At 32.6% G+C, this 12,500-nt stretch overlaps 2 protein-coding genes across 2 annotated transcripts in view; both read left to right on the top strand.

Annotated features, from left to right (window-relative positions):
- The window catches only part of LOC118447517 (facilitated trehalose transporter Tret1-2 homolog), a 3,260-nt gene extending 273 nt beyond the window's left edge, over window positions 1-2,987 (top strand). Inside the window, exons 1-4 of the mRNA XM_085658020.1 lie at window positions 1-40; window positions 175-720; window positions 895-1,337; window positions 2,844-2,987. The exon at window positions 1-40 is cut by the window's left edge and continues 273 nt beyond it. Of these exons, the coding sequence (XP_085514146.1) occupies window positions 1-40; window positions 175-720; window positions 895-1,337; window positions 2,844-2,987 (1,173 nt within the window). The remainder of the gene's footprint in view (window positions 41-174; window positions 721-894; window positions 1,338-2,843) is intronic.
- A 2,781-nt stretch (window positions 2,988-5,768) lies between these two features.
- On the top strand, window positions 5,769-7,446 carry LOC118447516 (facilitated trehalose transporter Tret1-like). The gene is made up of 2 exons (XM_035879558.2): window positions 5,769-5,909; window positions 6,083-7,446. The coding sequence occupies exons 1-2, from the start codon at window positions 5,837-5,839 to the stop codon at window positions 7,444-7,446; spliced, it is 1,437 nt and encodes a 478-aa protein (XP_035735451.1). The 5' UTR covers window positions 5,769-5,836.
- The last annotated feature ends 5,054 nt before the right edge of the window (window positions 7,447-12,500 follow it).

Raw genomic sequence — 12,500 nt, 5'->3', positions numbered from 1 at the left:
ACCTCGGCTATTTGGTTTTACATATTTAGAATTTTTACGGGTAAATGATTTTATCTTTTTTCCTTTTTTTTTTTTTTTTTTTTTCTTTTTTCCTTTCTCTCGATATATCCATCCAAACAGAGAACGATCAAAGAATACGATAAATCCCATTTTCTCTACACATCATCGCAATAGGTATGTCTATGGGCATGTTCTTCACTTGTTTTCCAATTTTCATCGGTGAAATATCAACAGCACGTATACGAGGTGCTTTAATCGGGCTAGTGATTAATGGCTTACCCATTGGCACTCTGATTGGAAACATAATGGGTCCCCAGATGTCGAGCAAGTGGTTTGGTGTCATTAGCCTCCTGCTGACTTCGATTTTCCTCTTGACGTTTCCCTGTCTACCAAAATCACCGTATTATCTTATACGATGTAATTCCATGGAGAATGCGGTTAAATCGATTCATTTTTATCATCGAAAATCAAACGTCATCGAGGAATTGAACGAAATCGAGATATTTATAAATGATACGAGCGCGAAGACATTTCGCGAGAGATTAAAGCTTATGGCAGAACCAAAGAATCGCCGTGCCTTTGTCATCATCGTGACATTATTCTTCTTCATGCAATTCAGCGGACTCAATTCTATAATATTTTACATGGAAATCATCGTACGTCAAGCCAAGGTTACGTTCATATCACCATCGACAGTCGTGATAATCGTAAATTCGATCGGTACTATTCAATCCATTTTTTTCTTCTATTTTTTATTATTATTATTATTATTATTATTATTATTATTATTATTATTATTATTATATCTTTATTTAATCGAAAGAAGGATTAATTCTTTTCTTTTTCTTCTTTTCTTTTTCTTTTATTTTTTTGATATTTTTAAATAAATTCCAGGTATCATTTATAGTTGGCTGGCCATATACGCAATCGACCATTACGGCAGAAAATTGCTTCTTATCATCTCGAGCGTAAGCGTATTTATCAGTATGATGATATTAGGAATTCATTTTCTGTTGCTAACATATGATTACGATTCTGAAATCCTTCAACCAATGCCAATTGTATCAATGATAATGTTTATGATGATTTGCTTCGGTCTAATATCCGTACCGAATACTTTACTGTCAGAATTATTTCCAATTACATTGAAGAGCATAGCCGGTTTTATTGGTAGTTTTACATCGGGATTATTTGCTTTCATATCTAGTAAAACTTTTCAACCGTTAATTGATCTAGTCACGATGCAAAATGTATTCTTTATCTACGGTAGTATAATGCTATTATGCATTATCTATTCGATTTTTTGCATACCGGAAACAATGGGAAAGACATTTAAAGTATGTATAAAATTCTATATCAACCTTGAATTTTATTTTACATTTTTATTTCTTTATCTATCTATCTATCTGTTTATCTGTCAATCTATCTCGTGTCCTCCTTTGAATCATTCGTTCTTACGTAAACAGGAAATCCAAGTTTTACTTGAGGAAAATGGGCATACACGGAGTAGAAATCAAACGGAGGAACATTGATAAGTATTGAGAATCATTGACCAAATTTGATAAAAAACAAGGAAAAGGAAAGAAAAATAAAAGTAAGAATAGAAACGAAAGAAACGATAAAATCTATTTAAATATTTGAAAACTGTTGTATATATATATATTTCACATTCCCAACTATGTAAATACGTTTCATTTCATTATTTTACGTACTATGTAAATATACATACATACATACATACATACATACATACATACATACATACATACATACATACATACATACATACATACATACATACATACATACATATATATATATATATATATATATATATATATATATATTCATGAATGTATGTATGTATGTATATATGTTTTATATATGCGGGATGGAAAGTTTTAGCATTAATAGTCGTGTGTACAAGTGTGCCACCTCGAACTATTCCCGTCGACACGAAAGAGTTATAGGACTTATATTTTTGTAATGGTAAATAGCTTCTCAAAGTTCACTTGAATATATCAGATTAGAATGAGTTGTAGGCGAACAAAGTCATTGAACATCTTAAAACACATTGCGAATGGATTACGAGAAATTCTCGTGATCTAATGTTTTTGATCAATCACAAGAATTCTCCGTACATATTACATATTAACTTGTAAGAATATGTAATAAATAATTTAGAAAATTGCAATGGTTATTTAATTTTATTTTACGTAACATTGAAATTTATTTAAAAGCTCTTTTAGTATATATTCACTCAAAAACATAATTGACCGATCATTATGGCTAAAGTTAGAAATAAAATTATTGATCCGCAATGTGTTAAGAGATACATAGTCGGCAATTATTTTCGAAAACCAATAAAGAATCAGTATCGAAACGATATGACTATATTTACGTCATTATTGATATCAAAAATTATTGTAAAAGAGAGAAACGATCGAGCATGTCGATCTAATCGCTAAAGGAGGAACTACGAGAAGAGAATTTTCAAGTTGAACGATTGTTGAATCGTATCGTTATTAACAAAGTTGACACATTCAAAGAGAAAAGAGTAGAAGATATTGTTTGGAAGTGCAATGGGTGTTTACATAAAAAAAAAAAAAAAAAAAAAACGCTAGATATCTGTGATTTCCTAAAGAAGGAAAGATTTGATCGATTTCCAAAACGATCGTGACAGAGTTTACGTAAAACTGGCAGCAAAAAAAAAAAAAAAAAAACAAACAGACTGAGAATAAAACGTGGTCTTAATGAGAATAAAACGTGGACTATCTTTGTTGAGTGTTTTCTTCAATACCAAAAGAAGGACCTAGGGTTTAAACTTGAAATTAATAAATCAGCAAATAGATTCCTACAGAATGATCGGTATTCTACGGGAAGATAGATACGTAATTTGTAATATAGGCGAGGATGAATTCGAATCCCAGGAATACGAGGGCTTCAGTCGATCGCACAAAGCCCTGAGGGGTCAACTATGGGGTTAATTACGTCGAGCGATCAGTGTTGAATGTGCGAAAATCAGAATGAATGAGGACGAAACATCGTAATTATTATTGTAACGCTTAGTACAATGAATTTGTGGGATGGAATGAGTGTTATAGTTAATAAACGGTAATAAAGTGCAAGGTGAACCGTAAAATAATATATTGGCAAAATATAATCGAGTGATAATAGAATGATATTAAGGAAAAGAAAAAAGAAGATACTAGAAGATAAGCGTGAAGTAAAAAAAAAAAAAAAAAAAAAGAGAAAAAAAAGAGAGAAAAAAGACATTTGAGAATAATTGAACGTACAGAATTGCCGACTTTGGAATGAATGGTTCTAGCATTAATTGTGTATACATGAGATAAGTCGATCGGCAGTTAAACAAAAGATGGAAGGTCTAGCGTTAGTTAGGTGTTTGTTTATATATATATATATGTGTGTGTGTGTGTGTGTGTGTCAGGAGACAAGTCGGTCGACGATAGAACAAAAGTCGATCTGTCCTTTGTGAGATGCATTTGTTTATGGAAGAAAGAAAAGGGACCCTGAGATATTGTGAATAAAAATGAGATGAGAAGTGCAATGTGTACGAGATAGACAAAACGAGAATAACGAATCGAACAAAGAGCCGAATAGAAAATTACCGAATGCGTATTACGAATTTGAATGAAAATGAAAAAGGAATGAAAATGGATAAACGTGAGAGAAAAAAATAAAGGACAACGGAGAACAGTCTTGTGCGAATCAAGCAAAAAGAAAAGTAAATGATAACATAGGTCGATCTTAAATATAACGATTTAAAAATATTAAAAAGTTTTAATATATTAATTAATATAATTCTTATTAATTAAGAATAAATGATACGAATTCTAACTTTAAGACCAATTATAATTTTTCTAAAGAAAATAAAAAAAAAAGAAAAAATAGATGAATACACTATAATTACAATGTAATTTTAAACATGTGCAATTGCGATAGTACTAACTAAAATGTTTATCTTATCGTGAATGATTAGACGAATATAATCGGACCACTTAAGTAAATTCATTAAGCGAAATGATATTAATCGATTTAATAATTTGTTCTTCTTCTATTTTTCTTTCTTTTTTTCTTTTTTTTGTTGTTTTATTTATTTTTTTTTTGTTTTTTTTTTGTATTTTTTTTGTTTTTTTGTTTTGTTTTTAACGACCTTAATCCGACGACAAGCGTAATTATACTCGAAGACAATTTGACTCTTTAAAAAATATAAACATATTTTATCTCGCAAGAAATAACAGAAAAATGAAAGAATCCCGATGGTCGACCGAGAAAAGAAAATAAAGAAGAAACAGAAATAAAAATGAAAACGCATGATGGGGAGTTGAAAGGGGAAGGGGGGAGAGAGTGGGGGCGGGGGAAGAAAGAGAGAGAGAGAGAGAGAGAGAGAGAGAGGAAGGGGGGAAATAAGGAAAAAACAGAAAAAGAAAAACATTTCCTTGCAAATTTATGCCGGTATTAACTATTTACGATAGGTGAAATAAACAACGCATTTGTTTTGATATTTCTCCATAGTCAAATTTCACAACATCCAGAATTTAATCTTTGAAAAATCCAACGAAGCATACTTTTGAAATCATTCTTACGAAAGAAGTTCTTTCTATTTACTCGAAGACATCATACATATTTGCTTTGAAATAGATACGTCTATGTACCTACATATGTAATCTACATACGTATGTATATCACGAAAAACGATGATAAGAAGAGAAAAAGGATCTTTATGTGCGCGTGAACGACGAACATGTATCACGCGGTCGTAATTAAGTTCCCCTATCCCCACCCTCAACCCCAGCACTCTCCACCTTATTCCCCATACTTACTAAAAAGCGTGAATTGTTCAAATGAATTATTTTTTTCCCTTATTTTTTTTTATTTTTTATTATTACTTTTTTTTTTGTTTTTGTTTCTTTTCCCCTTATTTTTTATTATTATTTTTTTTTCTTTTGTTTTTTTTCCCCATTATTTTTTACTTATTCACGCATGACAATAAAAACCATTGAAAACTATCGAATCTCTCTCTATCTCTCTCTCTCTCTCTCTCTCTCTCTCTGTCTCTGTCTCTCTCTTTCTCTCTCTACGAAAAAAATATCATTTTATTTTACACTTAAAATAGTTACTTTTTTGCACTTGTTACTGAACATTGATTGAAAATCAAACTGGTTTGATCCTGTCACGATTGACTGCAACCATGTTGTCGCATAGTATCGAGGTCGCGCATATGAAATCCTCACAATAGCATACTCGGTACTTGAAATCATAATCCACGATATAATAGTAAATTCACATTCATAATTCACGACTCTTTTAGTGATTCAAATGACCTCTAACATTAACATCTATTATAACTATCGTTTTATTGAATAGAGGAAAAAAATTGATTTCCTTTTTTGTTTTTTCTTTTTTTGATTTATTTATTTTTTTCTTTTTTTTTTTTTTTTTTTTTTTTTGAGGAACTCCTTTACTTTGTTGTTTCTGGCTATCGATATCTTTTGAAAATTAATTAATTGTTAAATATTTTCATATAATTCAATCGTTCATCATGTTAAAAAAAAAAAAATCGGTCATTACAGATGTACCTTATCGCGAATTTGAACATGAAGAGAAACGAAGAGAGAGAGAGAGAGAGAGAGAGAGAGTGTTGGTTGGGTGGGGTTAGATGATATCAAGGAGTGAGGGTAAAGAAAAAGCGATTAACATGAATAAATCATACGAGGAGTGTGTAAACTCTTTAACCGAAAGAATCTCAACGCAGTATGTTACTCGGACGACTCTGGAATAAAAGAGATTTGACGACACCTGACACGATACGAACATGACTACGGGCACAAAGGATACGGAGACAAAGAGAGCAGCAACTTGGCCACAATGGATCGCCAGTGTTGGCGGTGAGTTTTTGATAAAAAGAATAAAAATTAAAAAAAAAAAAAAAAAAAAGAAAAAACAATAGAACAGAATTTATTCATCGAGATTTTTGTTATCGACTTTCTTTCTTTTTTCTTTTCTTTTTTAATTTTCCTCCTACTCTTCTTCTTCTTTCTTATTTTATTTTCCTTTACAGTAAGTCTCCTGTTAATGCAGATAGGATTATTAGCAGGATGGTCGTCGCCCTACATAGAACGATTGTTAACCGGTAAATCAATCATGGTGATAACGGTCCAAGAAGCATCATTGATCGTAATGTTTCTTAATTTAGGAAGACTTTTTGGTGCATTCATTGGCGCTATATTTGTAAATTTGTTCGGTAGCAAAAAGACGATACTAATATGCAGTATACCGATGAGCTTATGTTGGATCTTTGTAATAATAGCTGACAGGATCTTTTGGTTATATCTTGGACGAATTGCTGGTGGTATTGGCATGGGAATGAGTTATTCCTGCTTTTCACTCTATTTAGGTGAAATCGCGGATTCTAATATACGAGGTGCATTGGTGACAATCGCTATGGCCGGCTCTTCGTGCGGAAACCTATTTATATTCGTCATGGGATGTTATTTATCTATAAGGATATCCGCTATTGTTAATCTGATATTTAGTATCATTCTTATGATATTGTTCATTTGGCTACCGGATTCTCCTCATCATTTGATTAAAATAAATCAAGACGATAGAGCCAAAAAATCGATCCTTTGGTATCATAGAGATATTAATGTCGATAAAGAATTATTGAATTTGAAAAAATTTATCAATGCGTGCGACGAGCTTACTACGTTTCAAGCATTAAAGCAATTTAAAGTACCACAGATAAGAAAGGCGATGATAGTTACTATCATGTTATTCTTTTACTTACAAATATGCGGTCTCAATACGATATTATTTTACATGGAAACTATCATAAAATCGGCACAAGTTGACATAATCGAACCATCCTACATCGTTATTATCATCACGATATTTGGAATAGTGGCCTCATTGTTATCGATGATGCTTATCGATAAATTCGGAAGAAAAATTCTCATGTGTTTCTCTTGTATGATCGTTACGATGGCACTGATCGGTCTGGGAACGCACTTTCAACTTTTGGAAATGAACGTTGATACGGATATGATACAATGGCTCCCAATAGTTTGTATATTATTGTTTGAAATGGCCGTTTACATGGGATTACTTCCAGTACCAAGTGCCGTAGTAGGAGAAATATTTCCGCCTAATGTAAAATGTGTAGCTGCAAGTATATCGAGTATTTTTGCAGCCGTATTTTCACTCACGGCAGCTGGAACTTATCAAATATTCATCGATCTGATGACCAAAAAATATACCTTTTGGTTGTACGCGATAATATTGATTACCGCTATACCAGTTATAATAATTTTCTTACCAGAAACAAAGGGAAAAACGTTACAAGAGATACAAAATGAATTGATGAATATAAAACCTAAGGAAGTTGATAATATCAACGACAAAAACGAAATTCAAAGATATTAAAGATTTAAGAATATATATATATATATATGTGTGTGTGTGTGTGTGTATGTACATTTTCGATCGGGCGAACCATATTGACTGTGCTAATGAGTTATTAATATTTACATTAATTATATACATCGATCTTTAATATTATTTATTTATACGTCATACCTGTATGTGCGTATATGTGTATGTGATACTATCTATGTATATTAATCATAACTGTTAGAAAATATAATCATTACACAAAATTATTAAAAATTTAACGATGTAAATGGAATATATAACAATACGGATATAATTATTTTCCCTTGTCCCGTTTTCTTAGTCCCTATCCCTCCACCCTCCCCTCCCCTACCCTACCCTTCCCTCCCTACCACCTCTCATTACATAGTTTTCCCTGTAGACACTTTCTTCTTAATCTAAGAACATTGCGACTAATTTCTCTTTGTGGTGACGTAAAGCGGTGTAATGTCGGGATGGAACTCGGCCAGTTTCATATTTTACAAGGTAATATTTCAACTACATGCTCGTTGACAGTATTAAATGTAACATGGCCGGAGGGCACTGTGGTATCGTGGAAATTGGACACTACCTTATCTTGCACAGGTCATTGCCGATGGCCCCTTTTATCAAGGCGAATGAACCCCATGAGAATCGATAGACCACTCCCATCTTCCAAGACTTTTTCTCTCTCTCTCTCTTTCTCTCTATCTCTCTTTCTCTTCTGTTCTCTTTCATTTCATTATTATTATCGTTTATAACGATCGTTATTCGATCGTATATCTCTTTCACACAATTCACTAACTCACTCATTCATTCATTCATTCATTCATTCATTCATTCATTCTCTCTCTATCTCTATCTCTCTCTTATTAACTTATAACTTTAGGACGATCTTTCCATAATAGATTTGTTCGAAGATAATTATCAATAAACGATAGATAAATAATTTTAGAAGAGTTTCAGATTTTCGTCAAATTAACAGTTCAATGAAATAAATGTATGTATTATGTAAAAAAAAAAAAAAGAAGAAAAAAGAAGAAAAAAGAAAAGAGAGAAAAAAAAATCGAGATATTAATCTGATCGTAAAATATTCTCATTGTATAAGTGAACCAAGAAATATAATTTACCGTACTGTACGTATATGTTATATAACTCGTGGCCCAGTGAAACTTTAATAAATATCATTTTCCCCACGATGCCATTATAAAGCGAACGTGAATTACGAGTACGGGTGAGAAGCCATTCGAAGCCAACGAATTGAATTCATTCGTTGCTTTCACGAGCACGTCAAATATGTCGTAAAATGAATTTCATTGATAGAAACGAAACTGGTCAAAGATTACCAATTCGAAAATAGTGATAAACATTCGAATATTCGGGATAGGTAGGGATGGAGGGAGGGGTAAGTCAATGAGGTAAGAGTGAAAAAATATAGAAATAAAAACTACAACAGCAAGAAAAACACAAAAAAAAAAAAAAAGAAAAAAAGAAAATCAAAAACAAAAGCAGACATCATTAAGTCGTTAACGTTCTCGACCCAGTGTCATACGAGATTACGTATGTTGAATTCTCATTGTGTTACCGCATTTTCCGTCTTCTCTACGATGTCCTCTGTGTATCTCTGTGTGTGTGTGTGTGTGTGTGTATGTATACGCGTGTGTGTGTGTGTGTGTGTTTGTGGCTATAGATGTGCCTGTGCGTGCGCGGTGTGTGTGGTCGAACGCGTTCGTGTGTAAAGTTTAATTAAAACGCATGCCTTTTTATGCAACATCCGGAGCCCTGTAATAGGTAGAATGCAACGTTGCTTCTGCATCTTCCCTCGGCGTTTAATTAAATTAATGAATCCGTTCCATCGCATATTTTTATCCGAGATGATGCCAGGAGAGAGAGAGAGAGAGAGAGAGAGAAAGAAAGCAAAGGCCATGTACGTGGACAAAATTGAAAGACCGAATTTTAACGCGTTCACGTACGAGATCGATCGTAATTTTTGTTTTATTTATTTATTTATTTTTAGTTTATTTTTTTTTTTTTTTTTTTATTTTTTTTCTTCATTTGAATTCCTTTTTTCAATCTTCCAATCGTGGCGTGGATAAATGAAATAGGACAGAGATAGGGAGAGAGGTAGGGATGTAGGGAGGGGGAAAGTATAAGTTGGAAAATGTAAAATTTGTTGAGATTAAAAAATAATTTTTATCTAATGAAGTCTATCGAATGTGATTCAATCAAAGATGAATGAAAGAATGATTCTTTTCTTTTTCTTTCCTTTCTTTTTTTTTTTTTTTACTTTTTTTTCTTTTTTTTTCTTTCCAATCAATCACAGAAGAGATAAGGAAAGGGAGAAGGCAAGGATAAATGAAGGTAGGGAATAGATTATTGATTAGAAAATGTAAAATTTGTTAAAATTGAATTATAATTTATCTAATGAAGCATTGATGACTTCAATTGGAAATGAACGTACGAATGATTCTTTCTTAATTCACGTATAGATGAAATAAAGAGAGAGAGAGAGAGAGAAGACCGGTTAAAAAAACGTAAAATTGTTAATATCAAAATATTATTTATCTAATGAATAGCATCGATGGTTCATCGATCGGAGATAAATGATTTCGAAATAATTACATAAAAAAATTCGATTATTATAGAAAGCAATAAAATATTTATACGTATTTTGATAAAAAAATCTTAATATGTACGTGGTGTTAAGAAAAAAAAAAAAAAAAAAAGAAGAAGAAGAAGAAAAGGGAAAGAAAAGTTGAGAAAAAAAGGGAAAAAGTCAAAAGGAAAACAAAAGAAATAGAAACGTCGGGGTTTTTTTTTAAAGGATTTTCGACTTCGTCGAAACTATCACACGCAACCGCGAAAATGGCGGCTCTTCTTTCTCTCGTTCTCTCTCTTTTCGCGGGAAGTTAGTTAAGCCACATAACGAGCCGAGAGTAATTACTGGACGAGTAAGAGTAATTCGATTGTTCTCGTACAGGTCCTATCCGTCCGGAACACCTCCCTCCCCCTCCCCCTCCCCCTCCCACCCATCCTCCCGTTGCTCGTAGAACTAGCAATCGCATTAGTGCTATCTGCGAGCAAACCAAGTTAATTAGTCCAACAGTCTGACCTCCTTCCGTCTCATTCGGCTAAAATATAATTTCATTAGTAAAATGTCGTCGAACGCGTCGTAAACGTCCTTACTTACGATGACAACAACGACAACAACAACGATAAAAGAGAGAAAGGAGAAAAGAAAAATAATAGAGAGTGGGGAGGGGATAAGGGAAGAAGGAAATACGAAAAGAAAAAAGAAAAAAAAAAAAACAGGTCAAATCAAAATCTATCTTATTGGGATCGTATTAACGTAACGTATAATACTCCCCTTTTTTTTTTTAACATTTTACGCGACCACCATCGCTAACCACCATATCACTACCACCATCATTGTTCTGATGAGACAACAAAGCAATCCAATCGTTCATCCGTTATTTTATTTATCTTTTGTTTGTCCTTTATATAAATAATCGTACATATCTACGGGATATTTCAGAAATAAATCGTCAAAGTTTACAAACACATTTTACTCGTTTTATTACTAACGTATGAAAAAGCAAGATGAAGAAAAAAAAAGATGAAGATAAAATGATGATAAAAGAAGAAAGAAAGAAAATACATGGAAACGTCGATCAATGGATAACGCTTTCTTCTTTCTGAGTTATAAACAATGTTTATTTTTTCTTCTTCTTTTTTTTTTTTTTTTTTTTTGTAAAGACAAACTCTGAGAACATTTAGAGATCGTACGTAAATTTAATTAAAGATACAATGATTTCCATATTTGCATTAAATAGCTTTGCTCGGGTGTATGTAAATAAATGAACGTTTATAATACGTAAAGAAAACGTTTATGAAGCCATATTCATGTGACGTTTTCTTTTTCTTTTTTTTTTCCTTTTTTAATTTCTTTTTTTCTTTTATTTCATTTACCTTCCTTTATACTTACAGCGAACAGAATAATGAATGAACTCGCAAAAGTTCGATGATTTATTTAACGAAACACCCTGTATATCAACCCCAATCCATCTACTAATATATCAAAGTGATTCGTTAATTATAAAAGTAATTAAATGGACGGAGGTGATCGACGACGTAACTTGATTTTTAATGTCAAGTTAAATCATTAATATCGCTTACAAGCGTTTAAACAGTTTCATTAAAAAATATTTACATAAAATGAGTCGATTGAAAATATTTCCCCTCTCTATTTTATTTCTCTCTCTTTCTCTCTCTCTCTCCTTCTTCTCCCCTTTCACGGATCTTTTCTTCGCGCACATTCAAACGTATCGTACGCTTTCATAAAATATTATTTTTATTACGATCGAAAAAAGGGAGTTTTTCTTCACCGTTCCTCTGCCCCACCCCCATCTCACCCCTCTCCTCTTATTTGTCGGCTCTCTCAGGTTTTTCTCTCTCGAACTATTTCGAATAAACGATCATCGGTTAAGTTATCTTAAAATTCAACGAACCTAAAAGCGAGGTCATTTCCATTCCTACGAAAGGAAGGAAAACTTCCCTTCACCCTCTTCCCTTTTCTTTTTTTTTCCGATCTCTTTTCAGCACGATTTCCTTCTCACACAACTCTTTCTTTATTCCGTTTTTTCTCTCTCGTCTCTCTCCACCTCCCTCCGCCCCCCCCCTCTCTCTCTCTCTCTCTCTCATACAACCAGCGAACTTTGATCGGCCATAAAAATGGAAGACTTGCGAACAATGCCAGAAAAAGCATTGGCAACCGTACAATCGCTTCGATTTCATCCACTTATAACTATCTATATAAAAGGTGAACGTGTCCGTACGAAATTTCCTTCCATTTTATCGTCGAATTTTCGAAATGTTGTTCGAAAGCTTGGGCGTGGCGTAGGGATGAAATTGTGGTTAGAGGAATAGGAAGGGAGACTAAAATTGAACTCTAGAAAAAAGAAAGAAAGATATAGAAAGAAAGGAAATTAAATTTGCTATATCAATTAAATATATTTGATATTATAGTAGATAACGACATATTTACGTAATCTATCAAATGAAATTTCACA

This window comes from Vespa mandarinia, chromosome 1, assembly GCF_050613455.1.
Source record: "Vespa mandarinia isolate Hongniang chromosome 1, ASM5061345v1, whole genome shotgun sequence".
NCBI lineage: Eukaryota > Metazoa > Arthropoda > Insecta > Hymenoptera > Vespidae > Vespa > Vespa mandarinia.
This window is presented reverse-complemented; position numbering and strand designations above follow the sequence as displayed.

Bases quoted from the DNA above. Each gene is read 5' to 3' on its own strand.
- LOC118447516 (XM_035879558.2), top strand. From the start codon at position 5,837: ATGACTACGGGCACAAAGGATACGGAGACAAAGAGAGCAGCAACTTGG. The intron at 5,910-6,082 runs GTGAGTTTTTGA...TTTCCTTTACAG, and splicing joins ATGGATCGCCAGTGTTGGCG to TAAGTCTCCTGTTAATGCAG.